We start from the raw sequence: 22341 nt of genomic DNA, 5'->3' as shown, positions 1-22341 counted from the left end.
TTATTTTGCACAGCAAGGCTATTCGTGATAGAAGGCAACACCACAACCAGAATTCTTACAGTGGCTGTTACACTCTGAGCATCTTCCTCCCTACATCATTTCAATGCAGGCATCCCTGACACAATTTCCACTGGCTGCCCATATAATAAGGAAGGAGATCAGGCAGGAGAGGTAGATGTAGGGAAGGCTTCTCTTCCCTGGCTCTCTCACTACTAAGGGGCGAGCAATTAATAGCCCCTCTGGAAGCAGCATGGGCTGGGCAGCCTGAGCTAATCAGGGCTAGTGCTGGCCTGGGCTGTCCTCCTCTCTACCTGGGAGTGGGATGGAGTAAGAGGCGGTAGCTCTTGGGGCTTTATATCTCAATCACCAGCAGCAGTGCGGTACAATGGAGAATGTGAGCTGTGAAACAGCTGAGGGCAGCAGTTACACGTAGGGTTAAAATTCCCCCACCAGGCTCCATCAGTGGGGTCTGATAGACACTGGCCTGCTAGGTAGAGAGCTTTAGCATTTAGGTATGACCTGCAGAGATTTGGTTGCTTCTCCATTGAAGTGGGGACATAGGAGAGATGATGGAGAAGATACTTGGTCCCACAGTGAGGGAGGCTGTGATGAGCAGTTCTTTTTCTGGAGCTGCTGGGCAGTCAGGTGATTCTCTGAGCTGGCAGCCCCAGAAGGGGGTTCTCCTTCCACCAAAGATTATCAGAAAATCAGGGTGAGGCAAGATTTGAGGACACTTTCAACACTCTGCTGACTACTGGTGCGATGTACCAAATCTGGTAAACCTGAGTTGCTCTGCTGAAGCCTCTGCATGTGCCTAGGGTTTTCTTTACCAGACAACCTGCTGTCTGAATTGCTGTGGGCTCCAAGATACGGGCTGGAGAGCTGGGGGCTTGTTTTGGCGTAGCTGGGTAGTTCTTTGGAAAATCCACCTGCAAGTTTACTGCTCTGCCCCAGAGCACACATGAAGGCACAGAAGGAGACAGTAACTCTTCTACATAAGGCCCTTGAAATGGGGAATTCTGGGGAGGAAAAAAGCTGCTCCTTCCCCATGGCAACTCGTGCTCAGCTGGAGGAGCTGTCTGTCTGCGGCTTTACAGCAGGGGAACTGGAGTAGCAGGCATAGTGGTATTGGGCTGACGGTTGGACATGATGATCTTAGAGGTCTTTTCCAACCTTAATGATGCTATGTTTCTATGATTCTACGATTTAGAGTGGCAGCCGAACACCTTTCATGCTGTTTGCAGCTGGAACCAGACAGATACATATTATTCCTGTTCATCATGTCAGGCTGTATTCAACAGTTCTGTTGACACCAGTGGTGTAACTCCAGTTTTAGGCTCTGGGACGTAAGCCACTGAGTGTATGTTTAATGCTGCATTGACTAAATCTCCTTCTGTGTCCCAGTGTTTCTGTGCAGCAAGGTCTGTGTCAGACAGTATTTCTCTGCAGCAAAGTCAGCACAGGTGAGACCTCTGCTACATAGTACGCAGACAGGGTTTTTCTGTAGTGGCAACAATTAGGAGGACAGAGCACTTCTCGCAGACAGGTGTGTGAGGGTGCCTGTTGGGATAGAACTCACATGGAAGGAGCAGGGCCGTAATAAAGCAACACAGGAAGACATGCAAAGCAGCCACATTTTTCGTTCTGTTCTCTAGCTTGTAATCAAGATGTACTTTCTTTTAAAATCATGTGCTTGTAAGTTGCTGTGTATTAATGAATTTAATACATGTATTGACTTCATTGCAGTAACTCTTGATTTACACTGGCAGAAGTGAGAGGAGAAGTTGGTGTTGTGTCCTGTCATATTAATCCACTTACACCACACAGGAATCACCTTTTAACCTTGCCCCGAAGCACATGCCCCTAAGACATTATTCACCTGTGCTCACAGCAAACTGCCAAACACTAATGGCTTTGTACAGGCCAGGTGGGATTTGTTGATATATGCATATATCCCTTACAACAACGTTTTACATGTCTAAGAAGCACACATTAATTGGGCTGTACTCAGTATTGGCCTCTGATTCGAGCCTTGTTTGCTATGCATTACCCTCCCTGTGCCTGAACCCCAACACTCTGCCTGCCCTGCCTACTCTCACACCAGCACCCAGTCCCCAGTGAGGAGAATTCCTGCCTCACAGTAACAATTTGTGGGGAACTGCTGTGGGATGACTCCCAGGACTTCATCCGAGCAGTGCCTGGCTTTGGGTCTGCACCTCTATGTAGAGGATTGGTTAAGAAGGAAAGGGCATCAGGACACTGGCTCTTTAAGGTCTGATATTTTGGCAGCGCCTCAATCTCAGAATAACCTTGACATTTAGAGGAAGTTGGTTTGTAGCAAGGCAAGGTGGGTAATGTAGTAAGTAGTACAGCTGAACGCAAGGCGGAACAAGAACAGAGCATGCTTGGCAATCACTACCAATAGGCACGTCGCACGTAGTAACTGCTGACCAATCAGTGTGTGAGTAGTGGACACAGACCAATAAGCACTTTACGCGTAGACTGTAACGCGGTGTATAAAAGTTGGTGGCGGGTTCGCAATAAACTGAGCAAGATTCTAAACTCATAGTGGGTGTGGTCTTGACTACGGCTGCTCTCCTCGCAACACCTCTAGTCCTGCACTCCACAATTTTCCTCAAGAATGGTAATGTAGTTTGAACTAAAATGCTGGCCAGATCTGGGTGAGCTCTGCAGAAAATGCTGTGAAGTGTGCCAGGTCCTAAATGGATCAGAAGCCAACAGAGATCCTATGAAGAGTCTTCATCCACACCCTCTGTGTTCAGCTTTCATTAGTCATCACATGCTGAGCTAGTGGAGGCTTGGATGTGACCATGGGAAAGGGACATTTCTGGAACACCTCCATACCAGTGACATGTACCTATGCAGTATTAGACTTAATTTTCAGAGGAAAGCACAATTGTTATAAAACTTCTTGCCAACCTGATGGTGGTCACAGAAATTGAAGTAGATTCTCTTATGTGGGAATCATCAAACTTGATATGCATCTTCTTTCACCTTTCAGTCAACCCTTTTCTTGCTTTTTCTGTCCTGAACCTTAGGTTTTGGTTATTTTTGTGCTGTTGGACCGTTGGTGAGCTCCATGCAGAGCTGCAGCCAATCTTTCATTATGCAAGGACTTCCATGGCCACCCTTTACCTTCGTCCTCATCGAGGGCAGACAGGAAGGTCTGTGAATAAGGCCCACAGCCTTGCTTCTCCCCATGACCAAGTCAAATTTATATGCGTAGGTACCATTTGGTGTCCTTTACCACTGTCCACAGGAGAACATGGCAGTGGCTGGACGTAGGACCCCATATGGAGCAGAAGCACAGAAGTAGGCAGAGGTACCATATACTACATCAGTGCTTCTATATATAGGAATGTGGACTCTTCCTATCTACAGACACTTGAAAAGTTGGTACAAGAAGTGCTATAGGAGTGCACTATAAAAGTGAGACTAGTAGGCAAGACGCTAAGCTGGAAGCTGGGTTTTGTCAGACTTCCCCACTGATTGTGTGGGCAAGTCACTCTTCCCTGCTGTGCCTTTATTTGAGCACCTCTCCAAGGAAGGCAATAATTCTTGCCACCATGTACAAAGCCCTCCTAAAACAGCTTGGAAAAAAAGAATAACATGATAGAAAAACACATATTATTACAATCAATATTTTCTCTTCCAAGCACCAAATAAACAGCAGCTCAGAAATTTCAAGCCCTGAGAGGGCAAGAAAAATGTTTTCTTTCCTTTTTTTTCTAGTACTGTGGTTTGTTTAATCTTGTCTTGTTTCACCCTATGAGGAACAGTGCTTCTGGCTTCTCAGCATGCTCACAATAAATGGCTTTTATGGCTATCAATAGCTTCGGCTCCTTTCAGCATTTAATTACCTGCAAAGGCCATTTATTGCCTCATATATTCCTCTACCATGAGCATTATCCTTTAAACAATAAATAAAGTATTAAGGTCACTCTTAAAGAGGGAGCAGAGGAATTGCACAAGCCATTCAGCCATGGCAAAGTCTAATATAAAAAGTTTGTCTGGCCTTAGGTGCAGTTGAATTGGTGGCAGAGCCTGCAGCAGAGTAGAGAAAGGGTGGGATGGCTGCAGGCATTTCTTCCTTCCTTCCTTCCTTCCTTCCTTCCTTCCTTCCTTCCTTCCTTCCTTCCTTCCTTCCTTCCTTCCTTCCTTCCTTCCTTCCTTCCTTCCTTCCTTCCTTCCTTCCTTCCTTCCTGCAAATCCTAGCAGGAAGAAAAATGAGAGAGCAATGGGAGACATTAAATTCACCTGTGATATAATCTTCCAGAACTCTATAGAATTGACAGAATTGGATAAATAGACCATTCTGACCTTTAAGCCGTGTGATTACTGTTTGCTAACCCCCAAATGAAGAAAGAGTCCTTTTCTGTTCCTTTGAAGTTATGAAATTGTATCTCCTTGTGGATGCTAAGCAATTGCTCTCTACAACTACCTGAAAGGAGGTTGTGGAGAGGAGGGAGCTGACCTTTTCTCCCAAGTGACAGGGGACAGGACAAGAGGGAATGGCCTCAAGCTCCGCTAGGGGAGGTTTAAGCTGGACATTAGGAAAAAAATTTTCATGGAAAGGGTCATTGGGCACTGGCAGAGGCTGCCCAGGGAGGTGATTGAGTCCCCTTCCCTGGAGGTGTTTGAGGGATGGGTGGATGAGGTGCTGAGGGACCTGGTTTAGCGTTTGATAGGAACGGTTGGACTTGATGATCCGGTGGGTCTTTTCCAACCTGGTGATTCTGTGATTCTATGATTCTATAAGCAGACAATCCAAGAGAATACCTGCTTCCCACCTTCTGCCAGGCTGTTTTACCTCTATGGTCTTGAAAGGACGCAAGAAAATCCATCTCTTCTGAAACGCTACTCCTGGGGGTGATTTGCACTCTGCTCCCCACAATGGATGAGGAAATGCCCAGAGGTCTTTCTGTCCTTCGGCCCAAGATGTGCTCAGAGCCATGGCACCAGCTCTGGCAGTGCTGGAGATTGCCCAGAGACTGCAACCATGGAGGTTAGGAGAGAGAGATAAGCTATGAAACAGAGTTTATAGAAGGGAAAAAAGGTCTTTTATTTTTGCCTTTCACAGGGTGTGTTTAAGGAAAGTGAATAAAATGATGGGCATAAATGCACGAAGCACAGGCAATAATTGATGGTGAAAAACCTACCCCCCGGTCCAAGTGCTGCATGCATTAGCCAACGTGACCCACCAGCTTTTTCGTAGATACAAGGGGTGAGAAAGTTGATCCTTAGGATCCTTACCTGGTGCCAGTTCAAGCCACATTAGATAACATCACTTGGGAGCTGCATGCAATGTGTCCATGTAGGCTCTGGTGGTCCATGAAAGCTGTGTAGCTCGTTGCTGCTGGGTTGCTGTCACAGCCAGGGTAATGCAAAAACTGGCTATGGCAGTGAAGGGAGCTCTGAGAGTCAGCAAAGCCAGCACTTACTAAGTTAAAAGACAGAACAAGAAATGTTTTGGAAGAGGGATGAACATTTGCTTATGTGTTGTGAAACTGGACCAGAGGGCCCTTGAATCTGGGACTGCCTGGTATGTGGTGCCTACAGCCTAGGCTCGCACCTCTGTGGGAGGAAGGAGAGCCAGCTGAAAGGGGGGCGAAGGGAATCTTGTGTATAAGCTATTACCATCTGACAGGTTTCAAAGCAGATTCAGAATTCTTTTTCAAGGGACATTACTGATTTTCACTTGGATGTTTTTCACTGTTTTAGCTTAATTTTTCTGCTCCCCCATGTTGCTGTCGTTTCCAGCCATTTAGATTAAAAGGCTCTTTCTTCTTTATCTATCTTCATCTACCTTCTGTTTCTCTCTATCCTTTTCCAGTTCACTACAAAATAAATGGAAACCCCCACACAATGGCATTTCCAGTTCCATGGAAATAAAGCATCCTTTTTTTTTTTCTTGAAAATTCTTGGCCCCTGTTTAATCAGCAGTGCTCCCCAGCTCCTTAGGATTTATTTGTTCGCACTAATTATACAGAGTACATCAAAGTGCCTTTCAGAAAAGTAGTAACACAGCATCTGCCTGAAGAACATTCAGCTGTTGGCAAAATGAGTGCAGAGCGGGAGATGAAAGCAACTAAGGGAGTAGCAGAAGCAAACTGTTGGCAGTGATGTGCAGTTTGGTGTTTGTGCTGGGATGGTGCTGGCTGTGGGCAGCAATGAGGAAGCTATGGGTGCACAGTGAGGACTTGTATCACTAGCAGCTGAGCAAGAGAAATATATCCTCATCTCTCACTGAAAGTAAGCTATGAATAGAGGTTTGGGGAACCGGGTACTTTATGGTGGGTTTCTTCATGGAAAAGGTAAGGTTTACAGAGTGATTTAAATAAAAAGGTGGTAGTGGCTTGTTAGACTTCAGAAGAGAAGACAAAGTTAAGGAAAATGTAGTGAGGGTGGGGATGAGTCCTGGGATGGGGTCCTCAGGCGACCCCAGCTTCCTGGCAGCGCAGTGCAGTGTGTCAGACCAGTTTGAAGGGAAACTGGCTCTTTGGAATCATGGGGAGAAGAGGGAGTAAAAAGAACTGAGAAAGGGGAATTGGTGAGTTCCTAGTTGCTGGGACTGATATTGGCCAGAGTCACCAGAAGTAGCAACAGAGAGAGCAGGAAAAGAAAATATTTGTGAAAGGGAACTGAAACTTTAGGGGCCAACTATGTTGGTTTTATATGGCAGAGGAAACCCGAGAGGAAATGTCAGTAAGTCCAGCTGAGCTGCAGCACTAGGCAGGGAGAAATGAAGCAAAGGCATTATAAAAGATTTTATACCTTCATATAAACTTGTGCACAGGCTCATGCTTTATATATTTCACCTAAGTTCTGGATGAGATTATTAGTTATTAATGTGCAGCTTATTTTACAGTTATGGCACTTGTATCAAGTCATCTCATTTCTTGTGTGTCAAATTATTTGTTTTTCAAACAAAAACCCCCTGCTGTTAAATATTTTAAGCCAGTACTAGGCTGTATAATTCAGGGAGATTCATCATGGTGGTAGCAGAACAGAAATGCACTAAGTACTTCGGCTGCAGAGAATCCCTGTGTGTAACACCTTGAAATTTTCAAATAACACAGTCATTTTTATCTAGTTCGTTCTATATACTGCTTTTTGTGACTTTTATCAATGCTGATTTATAAGCATACAGAGTACATTATAAACTATGTAGGTAGAACCCCCCCCGTAGGTACTGCTAGAAGCTGGAGACAGAAGAGATCGATAGCAGCCTCTCCCATCTCCCTCTGCCAGTGCAGAACTATTGCTGTGCTAAAACACAAAACTATACAACCCTGATAAATCTCCTTTTCATGATGTACATTTTGGTGTAACATCAAGGTAAAAAAGAAGGGAAGACAATGGAGGAGCAGGTCTGAAATCAGAAGAAAGAGACCAAAGGAAGGCTTTTTCTAAAGGATGGGTCTCTATGTCATTGAAATCCCTTTGCTGTCACTGTTCAGGCACTGTATGCAGTGCCTGAACAATTTGCCTATGCTGTGTGATAGGACTAAGACCTCTCCATTGCAACACAAAGCATTTACTCAATTATCACTGAGCCCCTAAACAGGGAAAAAAAAAAATCTTTGATAGGTTATTTATACACACGAACACCTTTTATTACCAAATCTAATATATTTGTCAGCAGCTAGCTTGTGAATTTACTCTACCTTTTTTACTCAGTTTGGACAATAAAACTGTGTTCGTCTGTTCCCTGCTGGTTTCATTCCCTGGTTCTACTGCATTAAATACAATGTGGCTGTTGTCTGGGCTGCAAACACTCCAGGGATATTGTTTAAATAATGAAAAAAAATTGCCTATGCTGAAGTCTTTGTAATCAGGACAACACTGGATTTTGGAAAAGTCTCTAAAAAATTTAGATTCTTGATGTTAACTGACTAGAAGCTTCCCCTTGGGGGATTTGGCATTTCAGTTACTGCAAAATATTTTTTAGCAGCTAAGACACAGTGAGATGATATATTGTGCAGTAAAACCTCAGACTAAACCCTGGAGAATTCACTGCAGGTTTTATCTCCACAGTGTGACCAAGGTTTCAGTGTTTATAATATCTACTGTTCACAAGTGGATGATGCTTATTTACATTTTCCTGTTCTGACTGACTAGTATTCCTCCCACCACCCCTTTTCTACTCCACGGATGCAATTGTGTGTTCCTATAATCAATGCAGAAGTTCTTCTGTAGACCCAAGATTGCAGGTATGACAGCCCTGGACTGCTGTTGGTGGATGCCTTGGGCTGCCTGCTTGCTGGCTGCCCCTCTCTCTGCAGCAGCCTCAGGGATGCTGTGGCTCCTTGGGGACATGTCTCCATGCCAGTCCACCATGGTGAAGAGTGAGCAGCTCAGCTCCACTGCCATGAACCAGATGTCACTCCCTGTAACGCTTCCCTGGTCCAGCCAAACTGTCAGCCAAAGGCTGGTGTAGAAAAGGTTTGGTCCTCATCCAGCCACGCAGGGTGCAGGTGCTCGCACTGGAGAGTGGCACCGACATGGTGTAGAAACACCTGTGAAAGGGTGACATCATATTTTCATTGTGCTGCATGACTTGACAGGTGATGGAGCTGAAAGAAATGGGTTGGTGCTGTAATCCCAGAGTAAATCACAGCAGGCAGAGTTGGAAAGTCTTAATCCATCATAGGAAGCTCTTATCTTTAGACAGATGCATGCAGGCTCAAGCTACAAGGAAGATAAGGTCCATAGTCTATTTCTGACTGGGCAGAAATGTGTGAGGCTGTTTGGCAGACACAGAGAAAGTTATTTTTTAGTCTTTTAAGGGCTGATTTCAGAACCAAGGCATATCTTTCACACTCTTAAATACTGTTTAGATCTCTCTGCTCTCTCTCCCTCTCCAGCTTACATTAGAAGGAACTGATGGTTAAACCCACTTTAGGTATTTCCTTCTATGTTTCTGCATTTGCTTTTTGTGTTTCCCCACTTTTATTTTTCCTTCCATTAAGGCTGAGATGCAGAGTTTCTAACCTCCACAGCTGCTTAAAGCTGTCCCCTCCCACTCACCCTCAGCGCATCCCAGATAGGGCAAATGCCCTTGTGTGGGGAGCTGGAGCCAAGCTCAGGAGTTATAAAATACAGGCAAAGATAAAACCATACAAGTAGTCTCTCAACAGGATTTTGACACTGTGGCTGGCTTCTCTCAAAATGAGTGGGAGATGAGAAAAGGCTGGCCCTGGCTGAGGGAAAGGAGAGGTCTGAGAAAGGTATGATATCATGCAGATTAAAACACAGAGTTCACATCTGGTCAAGCCGCTACAGAAAATATATAGCAGCACTTAAAAAGGTACAGGGAAGTGTCAGAGGGCAAAGCCTGTCACTGAACAATACGAGGAACAGGAGACAAAACAAAAAAGGAAGAGTTGCAGGAGGAGAAAATAAAGAAAGAAATCTATATTGACTGTGAGGAAAAGTAGTTAATGGGAAATTTAATTAGAGCAAATACAAATGACCAAGCATTGGAGGTGGTGGAGTAAAAGGTTATGAAATGATACAAAAGTTTTGTTCTAGAAGGACAGGCAGTTGTCCTGGGAAGCTACCAGTGTGTAAAGGAGGACCTTTCTGGTTTGGGGATCGGTGTCCAGCGTGCTTTTATGGGGGTTTGAGTTTCCACTGGTGCCCTGTGCAACCTTCACACAGATGCAGCCACTCCATAGCTCTGCAGGACACGAACTGTTAACTGGGAGTGGAGACCCTGGTCCCAGTTCACTGCCCTGATCTCAGGCTCAGCTGTTCAAGTGGCAATCTAGGGATGAACCCAGGGAAAGGCACAGGCTTATCAGGAAAAGGAAAGCTGGATGAACGAAAGTATGAAATAGATGGAAGGTAAATGGCCTGAGGAAGACATGTTTATGTAGGACAGTGTTGTGGGAGGAAGGAAAATAACTGGCAAAATGGGAAAAGTGTATTGCTGCTGGTGTGCAAAAGCAGCTTTAGAACACGTTACCAAAGATTCCCTCTATATATTCTGCATTCATACTTACATGGCATGCTGTAGCAGAGGACTTAAGATGTTGTCGAGGTGAGAGACACAACAAGCATTTTTCTTCATCCTAATGGAGAACTGGGGTCCAGAGATGACCTGAGTAAGGTCACTCCAGAGGTCTGCAGCAGACCTGCCGCAGGTTCTCATGCTGTTTTAACTGTTCAGCTGACCTACCATGAGGAATTTGGCTAGGAATCATACAGAACTTTAAAGAAATTCAGCTAAAGAAATGTGCATTTTTAAATTGGGAAATCAGGTGGGGTTTTTTTCTCTCCTCTTTTGCTGCAATTTAAGGTGTGCTGGAGGTACAGCCTTGGGCTTTTTAAACCATTTGCCTGTGGACCATTCATGGAAAGGAAAACTATGCCAAAAATGGCTAGAGCATCTCAGGGTGTTGAACACTTGTAATGGAAACTACTGTGCTCAAAGAAAAGGCTCAATGTAGCTTTCTGATAAATCCTGCTTTAAAATATCTTTTCTAACTTCTCTGTAGTACGTGCCCTTATGCTGACTACCTAAAAAATAAAATAAGGAAGCATAACAAAATACAGAAGGGCTAAAGTACAGATTTATGAAACTGTTTCATTTTAAACCTCAATAGAGAGTTATGTTTTCTTCTGTTGCTTTATAAAAAATGTTTTTCCCTAATTGGCCAAAGTGAGATTAATAGCTGTAAAAGCTGTACACTTTACAAGGCCTTCTGGGAGTGCACAAAATGCAGATATTTTCATATACCTCATTGGTGGAGCCTCAACTCATCAAGCTTCACTGTGGTACAAACTAACAAGGAGCTGGAGAAATATGGACACAAAGAGCTTCCAGTCTTTTGTAATTTTTGGACAGTGGAACTTGTCAATCCTGCTGCTTCCTGTACCACTGTAAGGGGCGCTGGACCCCTCATATGAGCCCTTGCCACTGTTCTTCCCCACCTTGTGTGGCTGGTTCTTGGAGCAGAGAAGACATCAGTCATAATATCAGAGAAGAATTTAGGTGAGAAAGGACCCAAGGAGATCTGTGGTCCAACCACTTGCCCAAGGGATGGTCAGCTCTAGGGTCAGAACAGGTTGCTCAAGACTATACCCAGTTCATCCTGGAAAATCTCCAGTGCCAGAGCCTGTGCAGTCTCTCCAGGCAATCTCTGCCACTGCCTCACTGTCTTCACAGGAAAGAAAGTTTCTCCTTACATCCAGCCTGAAGTTTTCATTTCATTGTTTCCCTGTTTTCTCTTGTTCTCCTGCTGTGCACTGCTGCAAATAGCCTGGCTCCCTCTTCTTGGTGACATGCTCATGGGTCCTATGCAGCTGCTGTTAGGTTCCTGCACTCAAGCTGCCTCTCCCCAAGGCTGAACATGCCATTCCCCCAGACTCTCCTCACAAGTGCTGCAGGCATCCTGATGGACCTCCTCTGAGCTCACCCATCTGCCCATGTCTGTTTGGTATTGCAGAGATAGGTACCATGTTAGACCCTTGTGTTTTACTGGCCTCCATACAATCCATTAACGGCCACCCACTATGCCTCACCATCAAACCAGTTTCGCTCTCAGCACAGAGCACAGAAGCTGGCCAACACATTTTAAAACTGTATGATTTATAATCTATAACCACATCTACTTGAATGTACAGCCTCCTTTTTCCTAATCCAACTGTGACCTGCATTTCATCAAGAACTTCTGTCAGTCAGGAGGAGGTGACTCTGATGAGTTGCTCTTGTAATATACTGGCTGCTCATGTCAACTCGAAGACCAGGAGCTCTGAAAAGGCTTGCATAGAAACCTGGCTGCATGAGATAATCCCTGCTTCCCCCATCCAATGGAGACATGAATATGAATTTTCAAATTCCCATGGCACCTTCTACTGAAGCATGTTTCTAACAGTAATGAACAGAGGCTGCTGCTTGGTCCATGGCAATGGGCATCATTACATCCATGCTGGAGCTCAAAGAAGAGACATGTAGAATGAATTGATCTAGTTAGAGAGAAGAGTCTTAGGCAGGGTCAGGAACAGAACTGACAGCATCTGGCTCCTTAGCATAATCTTGTACAGAACTCATGGACATTCTTCCATGAGGAGATTTCACCCAAACATCTTATTTCACATAGACTATTGAGAGACTCTGAAATCAGTCAAAAAATCCCTGATGTCAGCTCAGAAATTTTGGAGTAATTTACATCCAAAGTAATAAAAGCCAAATGCCGTTTATTTAGCAGGGCTCTTTTAATGTGCTGTTTGTTGTTTCGATAGTCTGTGTCTTCTTCATATTGTAATCATATTAAATGAGCATTCTTTTCGTGGAATAAAGAGGTAATGATTCACAAGAGGCATAATTATTCCATGCAGTGCAGGCAGGATGCTGCAGAAAGAGCTGTCTTCTTTATGTGTAAGAGGCTTTTATTGCAAGTGTGCTACACAGTAATTAAATTCCTTTGAATGAGGAGGCTTGATTGGATTTTCTTTGGTTTATTGGGAGGAGTTTGAAAAGCAAGGTATTTAGTTCAATTGCTATACAATTTTGGCATCTGTTGGAGGTTAGGGAGAAAGGTTCAGAATGTCTGATTCCCATTTCTCTTATGCTAGTGTTACATTAGCTCAACTCCGTTGAATTCAATTGAATTACACCCTACCTGTATTTGTGTGAGAATCAAACTCAGAAATCCCTGGCAGAAAGCAGCATGATACCTGAACGCACGCTGCAAGAATACAAATCATCTCAAGGAAAAAAAGCCTTGCTAAAGAAAAGTTACTTGCATTTGCAAAGGCAAATGCTCAAAAATGAGGAAACTTCACATTTATGCTGTCCTTCAGATCTGATGTTTGCCTTATGGTGAGCCTAGCCTTGGCCCAGAATGGGACAAAGTTTTAAAAGACAGCAGCAAAAAAAAAAATGAAAAGTCGGGCAATCATGTATCAAAAATCTGTGTTGTGGCTTGACACACGAGTCAGGATGCTGGCGTGGCACAACTCTTGTGTATTTGAGTTGTCAAACTAAATCATGTTTGTTTAACATCAACTATGGAACACAGCTGCCAAGGGTTGTTGGGTTTTTTTTCAAAGGAAAAGAGTAAGAATGTAAATGAAAAGGAAAACTCTATTATATACAGTCTCAACATTTATTAGTGACAGGGTTTGGGTCTTGTAGCATAAGTTACAGCATAAATTCTTCCTGTTACTCAATAAAGGCTACAGAATGTGTCAGGTGGAGAGTGTTGCTCAGGTAGGGAAGGAGATGTGTGACAGCACTGGGATAATTTCACCCTGCTCAGATATCTCTGAAGGGGAAGTACACATGATAAGGAAAGTAGCACTTTCAATAGCTGAAAGAAACGTGCCTCAATGGGAGGCACTTTCCTAGTCTAGGCGCTCCTTGCCCACCAGACGTTAACACCTTTTCTCACCCAGTGAAAGTAGAAATCTGAAGTGCGGGTTGCCAGTATTTTGAGAGGTTACATGAGGGTTTGGATGTCAGAGAGGCTTCCAGGGGCTCTGCTTGTATCCCACTCACAACAGTGGCGCTGGTGGCGGTGGAGGAGAGGGTCCTGGGGCTGGATAAGGAGAAGACTGGTTTTGCAGGGAAAACAGCAGTGGGAAAGAGGAAGAGCTATGACCATGTTTTTTGAAGATATAAATGACAAGTAGGAAGGAGTTTGGATATCAAGGCCTGTTGGGAGGAGACTGGGACTGGCCAGAGAAGGGCAATGACACAGACATGGAGGTCTCAGTCCAGACAGCAAAGCAACAGACCTGGACCTAGGTATGAGGGGAATTAGCAAAAAAATTCTGTGGACTGCAAAACCTGGGACTAGACCTTCCCTTGTGCCTGTGTGTTAGACATCCAAACAAAGAGGAATATAAGTCTTTGAAATAGGTCTGCAAACGCAAAATTAGGTTTATTGGGAGGAGTCTGAAAGCAAGGTATTTAACCTCACAAGATGTGCAATGTGCAATGCACAGGAGAGGAACCAAAGCAATGGTTTGCAGTCATCTGTGATGCCAGTACACGTGTCTGAATGCTAGCCAAGTTCGAGTGACATTCTCACACATCTGTGCCCATGATAAACCTTGGGCATGCTTGTTGGCCATCAAATCTTCTCTCCTTTTGGGACACCAGGCATGGTGGATATCCGCTGATGAGTATATTTTCTGAATAATTTTGGTAACTGCAGACAGAACGCTTTGATTTATTACCTTCACTTCCTCCTACTGACTGCCATGCATTATGAACCCAACAAACAGCCTGTCCTGTTGTCCTGCTCTGCCTTCTCCCTTTCAACTCTCATGTTTTTAAGTGAAAGACAGAACAAACAATAGCTGCATGAACCTCCAGTCTCAATGGTATTCAGGGAGCACCACGAGGCAAATGGGACACAGCAGTGAGTGGCCCAGGACTTTACGGAGAGTATTGCTGTAGGCTGACATGGATGTGTAACATTAAGCCACAGTTTTCCAGTTGTGACTCTAGCAGACTTCTGAGTGACTGTGCTTTGTTTCATTATTTATTAATTCTCAGCAAGAAACCCTCCTGGAGCCAGCTGCCTGTACAGAAAGTTGGAAATAAAGATAAACTTTTTGCCAAAAAAAAAAAAAAAGGGAATTTTGGCAAATATATTGGTTTTTTTTCAAGGGCTGAATTAAAGTTGATTCTATTTTACCGATGTTTCTTTTGTGTTTTGTCTTCCTGAGTAGAAACAGTTACACCTGAGGACTACCTGGTTGATCCTGTGAACATGAAGCGGTACAGTGTGGATCCTGCTGATTCTGCCTTCAGTTGCATGGGCTCCATGTACACCATGCGGCAGAGTCCTGCGGATGGATGTCCTGCTGGAGGCTCCTCTTCCTCCTGTAGCCATCGTCCTGCTCAAATGTCTTCAGGGGGTTCCTTATCTACTGGCCTGCGGCATCAGAACTCAAGCCCGACAAGGAATGGGTCCTATCTTGAAGGAAACAGAAGTGGTAATGCAATATCTTCTGTTTAGCAATGTGTGTTGCTGTGCTGGTGCCGTGCTGCTGTCATAACTCACTCCTAAATTCCCAGGAAAATTAGTGAGGTAGGTCTGGGATGACATACATCCAGACCACTCATGCTTCCATTTAGAAGGAGAAATAATAACTTATGTAAACACAAAATCAATCTGTTCATCATTAAGTAGAAAGGTGAATGTTTTCCAATGCTGTTATTAATTATGTAAACATATGTATTAGGTATAATCATGTGGCAATCACAACTGTTATTATCGACTTAAAGACATAAATATTAATATATAAGACATTCCTCTCAAAGGCTGATACTGCCTACAGGCAGGTATGTGTTATTTGTGTGATACCACATGTACAAGATACAATGCAGGGTTAATGCAAATATTAGTGCCTACCTCAAAGCATTTTAGCAAAAGGATTTGTTTCCTAGCTATGTGGCCTGTCCTGCCCCTTTAATCATGAACCAAGGCAGATTTTGCTTGAAAATGACTGCCCAGCAAAACATATATATTTAGAAATCATCCAGCTCGAGGTTCTTATAACAATCAGGAAGCAAAGTTTCAAAAAGTTTATCTGCAAATTCAAGGGACACCTTGGGAATCACTGCATTCAATAACCCTTCTTCTTCCCTCTCTTTGTATTTTTGTCCAGTTACCCTGCTAGGAATTACATTTGCTGGGTTGGCCGCTCTCCCCATTAGCTACATTCCATATATGCAATGATTTATTTTTCTCTAAAAATGACCTGGTTCATCAGATGGGTTAGCTAATTCCCTGAACTTTGGTTAAATTTGTCTTTGTTTGCATTTTCCAAGTTCCCCATTAACAGGTCTTTGTCAGTAGTGATTCCAACAATGTCTTCACCCCTTACTAATTATTCAAACTTCATTTATGCATTTTTCATCTTGAAGACAGATCTAACAAGGGAGTTGAGTGTCTCAGCCATTTTTTAGTCATCAATTTCTTTCCCTTCTTCATTTATTAATGGAATCTACCATCACTCCAGTTTGGGTTTTTTTAATCTTGATATATTTGCAGAAGTTCCCCTAGTCCCTTTGTCTACTATTAGATTGTGACACTGTCTTTCTGCCCTTGCATTTGCCCTGGAAACTGCAAGCAGTTCTGCATATTCTTGCTTAATAGCCACTCCAAAGGCTCTTTCCAGTAGCCACAGATCTTTATATAATTCCTTCACACCCCTCACTGCCCCAACATCTGTATTATTTCTTGTTCCTGAACTTTCAGTATTTAATATTTTAGAACAGTATTCTTCCAAAATATGTATTACCAGTATTTATGCTTGTATTTTTTTTCTTTGTCTAAATGTGCCTCTTAAATGTTCAATACCTACTCCAAAACATCTCTCACTTAGCTATTATTTTCATATACCTTTTTCCCTGGTTTACCCCTGTGTCACTCTATTATACAGACCACAGATAAGCTTTTGGTTCTCATCATTGTTTCTTCTTTTACTTACAGAGTCAACTTTGCTCAGAGCAAACTGGATAGTATAGAAATGTACTACTGTAAACAACTTGTAAAATGTTGTCACTAAGAATGAGGGGCCTCCATTACAAAGAAAAGGAAATGAAAAGTCCTTTCTTTCAGGTCTTGTTCAGTGCCTCTCAGGCCAGCATAATCAGGTACTGGGAGGACAAAAGGCTTACTGTGCACAGAATTAATTTTCCCCTCTCCCACTGCTTCCCTAGAGCCTCCTAGCAGAACCAGGACCCTTTCGTCAAGCTTTTTAGTTGGCAGCCATGAGCCAAGATTTAACAATGATGTTGTTACTTGCTTGCTTTGAAAATCTTTATCATTCCACGTGGGATCAGTCCTTATCTCTTTGTAGTACATACGAAGGGTCAGAGCAGTTCAGAGCAAAGGTCTGCCTGGCTGCACATCCTGTCTCAAGCATGAGACATAGCATACCCCTAGAGAAGAGATAAACACAGAAATCTGTGGCTCAGGGGTTTCCTGAACTAGAAATGGTGGATTAATATTTAGTAACTTTTCATATATTTTTCTTCCCTGAATCACCCAATGGGTTACTGAATACTTTGCACATTTTCAGTGTCCAGAAAATACTGTGGTAGAGTTCCTGTGCTTAAAAATGTGGGGTTTGTGGAGAAAAGCCTTAGTACCAGAGGCTTGAATCTCTCTTCAAGGGACTAAGGTGCAAAATCAGAGCTCCTTAAGCTTGTCCATTTGGATTACTTTCTATTCTTGTTTCTGACTGTGAATGCCACTGTTTCTTCTCTCAGGAAAGTCATACAGTTGCTATGTAATAGGCTTTGCAAGTCCCTAAATTTCTCTAGCTTGAAACGTATACTGATCAACAGTAAAGAGTCCCTAAAACCACAGTTATGCAGTGGACATCATGAAAACTGTTATTAATTTGCTGATCTTGTTCATTTACAATTATGAACAATTTATTAGTCCTACTATCACCCATTGTAAATTAGGGCCTGCCATCATGGTATACATAAGCCCATACGGAGATGGGTTTGCAGTCAATGTCTTCAACATAAAGAACGGCAATGCCCTGTACTCCACCAACATGCACCACTGAACATCAGCACAAAGGCTAGTGCATATTTATTCCACCACCATCCACCACATATACTCTGATCGGTTGCTTTCTGGAGCCTCTGGCAGAGAGTCTTCCACAATCCATGAAGTCATGGTGTCCACAGATTGATTATGATATTGCTTCTAGCATTAAAGAAACCATGCCATTTCCAGTCACAGCCTGGTTTCATCTCCTACTCTGCTTACAACAGCATCAGTTCTGTACCACTGGAATTCCCACCACAGAGTCGTACAAAGCATTGCCTGCTCCCCATTAAATTTAGAGACTGTATTTCTTCACAGCTATCATGCTTTCATCTACCATGCTGCTTCCACTTTTACTCGCAATTCCCGACTTTTAAAATACACATATTCTGCAATTGCCTTAGTGCACCTACACTAGAGTTTGATTACTGTCTTCACAAAGTCTCTTTTGCAAAGGTCTTTGGAACTTGCACCGTCACTGCAATGCTTCTACACGTGCTTTTCCTCTTTCTAGGGATAATTTATATGCTGCTGAATCATAAGTAAGCAAAGATAAGCAAGTGGTGCATGTCACTCTCTATCTTCATCCACCTCAGTTTGTATACTTACAAAGTAGGGATGGGTAGGACTCATTAATAAGAGGAAGAATTTCTCTCTGAAACCTCAAAATCAATCCTCTTTATTTATGGATATTTTTGAAAAATAGCTTGGCTTATTTATCACGGTGGGAAAATATCATGGAAAAAAGCCATAACCGTAAGACATATCTCAGTGCATAGCAGACCATGTCTCTCAAGCAGAATGGATGAGATTAAACCTCAAAGCTCTCATTATTGCGATTGGAAGCTTGATGCCTAATTCTCCCTGATTATGCTAAAAAATTCTAAACAAACAAACAAACAAAAATTTCATTTCATAATGCCAGTTGGGGCTGCTAACAGATCAGCATGCACTTTCCTGTCATCATTTGCCAAACTGAAGGTCTTAAATCAGGGAAGGAGTAGTCAAGGACATCATAAAGCTTTCTAAGCCTGCTTACATAACAAACAAAGCCTTCATTCCAAATATGAAGGATTGTGTGTTTAACCACAACATAATAACCTTAACCTTGCCCCATAGCTTGTTATTTTAATGTAGATTTTATTATCCAATGTTAGCAGTTAATTATTATCACCCTAGAGTCTTTGTTAAAGAGGCAATCCTGCTTGCTGAAACATTTATTTCCTGAAAATATTTGGGGGTATAAGGGTTTGAAGTTTCTCCTTTTCCAGAACAATACTGCAAGCACCCTGTGGGGGCTGAATCCAGTACCTCCCCCAGGCAGTGGCAAAGGAGCTGCTGTTGGCATCGTAGGGGTCAATGTTGGGTACCACTTCTTTGGCAAAGACAGTCTGCCTGTTTTTTTGAGGACATTTACAGTCTGAAATGTTCAATGCTTTCACTAGGCTGCCTATTTTCTCCCCACTCCTGCAAAAGAGAGGCAAATCAAATCAAACAAAAGCCCAAATAAATATGCAACATCAGCCTATGGTTGCATCTCATGCAGCTGGATGCTGGGCTGCTTTTGCAGTGGGTGGAAGAGCATCTGTGATGTTGCATCCCCACATGTTGTGCACCATGGTGGAAGCAGGGGCAGCCACTGCGCTCGTGGGACAAGGACTCTGCCCTGATGTGCCACAGGGCTGAGGCCACGAGCCAGGTGGTGCATGGCATCTCCTGCAAGCCCCTCCCAGTGCAAATCGATGCACTAAGCCCAATATTCTTTCCAGAGCTCTTTGCTAACTCTGGCTTGTCACCCATCCCCCACCCCATGCCTACAAATATCCTGTAACTGTGTTCTCCCACACACCTTCTTTTCTGATGCTTCTCCTCTTCTGCTTTGGTGTGCCCTAGACTTTTAGAAAAATGTCTTCTACAAAGCCTTCCTCCTGTCCTGGTTTACAGTGGGAGGCACTTTGGGTTTTTTAAACAATTTCAATTTCTCTGCACCTTTGATGGTCTGCTCCTTCTGCTTAGTTTCAGTAGATCTGTTGCTCCTTATTATCTGCTCCAGTGCAATCAGAGAGAATGTTTCAAAATTTCATTCCCACCCCCTTCCCCTGAGGCAAAGAAATCATTTAGGCCTGCAGCAATATTAAAGTTCATCTGTCACTCCCTTTCCACTCTTATCTATCAATGACCATACTCCCTCTGGGCTCTGTATGTTTGCCAAGAACATATTTAGGGAGTCTGTTGTTTATCTTTCCTTCTTTTGCAGGTTTAACTCCATTTGAGCAGCAGATTTTCTTGTCATGTCTCTGCAACCATTTGGCCGTTGGCTTTCTCTCTCTTCTTCCTCCTTCTCAGGAAGATTCTGAGGCCAGAGATGGGGGCAGAGAAAAGCCTGTACAGAGTGAAAGCTCAGGCCAAGCCAGGACACATCTTTCCATTGGCTTTGCTAGGCTTTGGTCACTGAAATGGTATCTCCGGTCATTTCCGCGCAGGCAATGCTCTCAACTGGCATGCCCCAAGACCCCAAGATCTTCCCCTAAAGAGGAGCTTCTTCACTCTCCTTCCCCAGCACCGCTTCAGGCAAGAGGGGGAAGTGCCTTCCTCTGATTACCTGAATTTCCATATCCCATTCCATTAATTTGACAAATTTTTGCCACCTGTCAAAAACAGGAAATTGGATTTGACCTAGATTACAATCTCTGAAAATAATTATTGGTCATGAGCACTCCCATCTCTTTGTAATCTGAGTATTCATTATCATCTTGATTAATTCTGATGACAGAATGGCATAGGATACCCAGGAGACATGAGACTTCCTCATTTATCTAATTCTTAGGTTAAGTGTGAATACCTTCAGATAAGAAAAAATGTATAGTTCTTGCCCTGCAGCCATCAAACACTTTTGTGTTTAATATGATCTTTTAGCAAAGTGATGCTATTGAAACAAGCTGCGTGCCTTTGTGTAGACATGGAATGATTTATTTGCTTTTGTAAATATAGAGATTACACTCAAATGTGTAAACTGTTAAAAAGCCAGAGTAAATTAAACAACAATATACTTTTAAAACGGTATAGAAAAAACAGATTTTTTCTTTTCCCAGACTCACCAGCTACAAACTGTGTTCAAGATATTTTTCTGCAAGCCAGTGGTATCCCAGTTTTACTCACAACACTGAAAGGTACCTCTTATACAGGAGTAAAATAACACCTTAATTCATGAAATAGAAGGAGAATCCAGAACCTGACTCAAGGTAGTTAAATAAAGATGGAACAGTCTTTGAAGAGCTAATATCTACACATAATTCTTGTTTTTCTGTTATTGTATTATACCTTGGGTAGGGATTTGAAAGGGTTGTTTTCACTCGCTAGGGCATGGAAGAGTTCTAGCCATTCAGTCTCTCTAGAAAGGTCATTTATATATTTGTCTTTAAAAAATCAAGAATGCTAGATTGTGAAGGAGTGAATAGAATTCCTCTGTCATTTCAAGCTTTTCTTCTCATCCCTTTTACTTTCATTACAGATAATTCCAATACCTGTGAAGGCTCCCAGCTGCTCCTGGGGCTCTCTTTTCCCCTTTGCCCTTTCCTGGCATTTCTGGAAGCAGCAGGTTGCAGGCAAGAATCACTGGGCCAGGGCTGCTCTCTCTGTTCATGGTGCGAATTCCAAGCTAAGCCTCTTGGGCTTTCCTTACATGCATACAAATGTAAGGGAAAAAATATGATTTTCGATAGTGGCACATCTCCCCTGACAGCATTATGGCAGAAGCATAGAAACTTCCGCAATCCATAGGACATGGCCAAACATTTCTCTCCCTCTATTTTTTGACTTGTTTGTGAAAGTTTGGTTTCTTCCTTCCTTTAGTTTGAGGTGCCGAGGTGCCAGATATCTCCACACATCAGTTGGCACCCAGACTGTTGGCAGATCAGGTAGGAGAGAAATACTCACCTCTGCCTGCAAGACAAGTCTCAGTTTTCCCACTTGTCCCTGACAAAGTTACTTGATGTTACTGATGATCCAGGGGTTGGCCAAGATTACCCTGCTCATTTTGCAGTCTTTGTCTTCATTGTTTCATGCCAAAAGCTCCAGATGGTGTCGATACCATTGTGTATTGCATTTATTCTGTGAGCGAAGCCCAGGGTTGCCTGAGTGCCTACGAACACCAATCCTCGTTGTCTAATTAAGAGGACCTGTGGCTATTCCTTGTCCTTTATATCCAGAACAGTGACTTAGCAAATGAGAGTGTAATTATCATGATATTTACATCACATCCCATTATGAAGCCCATTGACCAGATTTGCACATTCATAGCACTGCTGCTTACTGGAGTTCATCCTTCGTAACTGCAAAATGTATCACATTATATTACACTGTAAAATGAGCATGGCTACAAGAGAAAAAGGACCAATATGCACATAAAGCTGTTATTGTGCGTCTATGGGCAGATCCTCAGCTAATATAAATCTGCATGGCTCTACTGAAGTCAATGGAATGACAATCTACATAAGCCACAAACCCAGCCCACTACATTTGCTCACATGCATTAGGATCGTGTTTTGAGTCACGCACGGAGATTCTCATATATCCCATCTGTCTTTATAAGCTCAGTATTTATCTGGAGAGCCCAGCCCTTCTCTCCTCAGCAGCTCTAATTGCGCTCTTGGCTACTTGGGTCTTCTCCAGGCTCCAGTTTAGGTGTATGTGGTCTCGCTCTACTCACACTTCTTCTGTTTCCTCTTTTGTCTTCTGTAGTGCCTGTTTGCTTACCATTTGCACATCTCTCAGAAAAACTGGGCTGTAA

At 43.2% G+C, this 22341-nt stretch overlaps 1 protein-coding gene across 1 annotated transcript in view; it reads left to right on the top strand.

The window, feature by feature from the left end:
* Positions 1-22341, top strand: part of SCML4 (Scm polycomb group protein like 4) — a 44283-nt gene that overhangs the window by 15277 nt on the left and 6665 nt on the right. The window contains exon 5 of the mRNA XM_069850954.1: positions 14707-14976. Within this exon, the coding sequence (XP_069707055.1) occupies positions 14707-14976 (270 nt within the window). The remainder of the gene's footprint in view (positions 1-14706; positions 14977-22341) is intronic.

This window comes from Phaenicophaeus curvirostris, chromosome 2 (genome assembly GCF_032191515.1).
Source record: "Phaenicophaeus curvirostris isolate KB17595 chromosome 2, BPBGC_Pcur_1.0, whole genome shotgun sequence".
Taxonomy (NCBI): Eukaryota; Metazoa; Chordata; class Aves; order Cuculiformes; family Cuculidae; genus Phaenicophaeus; species Phaenicophaeus curvirostris.
Note: the sequence above shows the minus strand (reverse complement) of the source record. Positions and strands in the feature narration are given on the sequence as shown.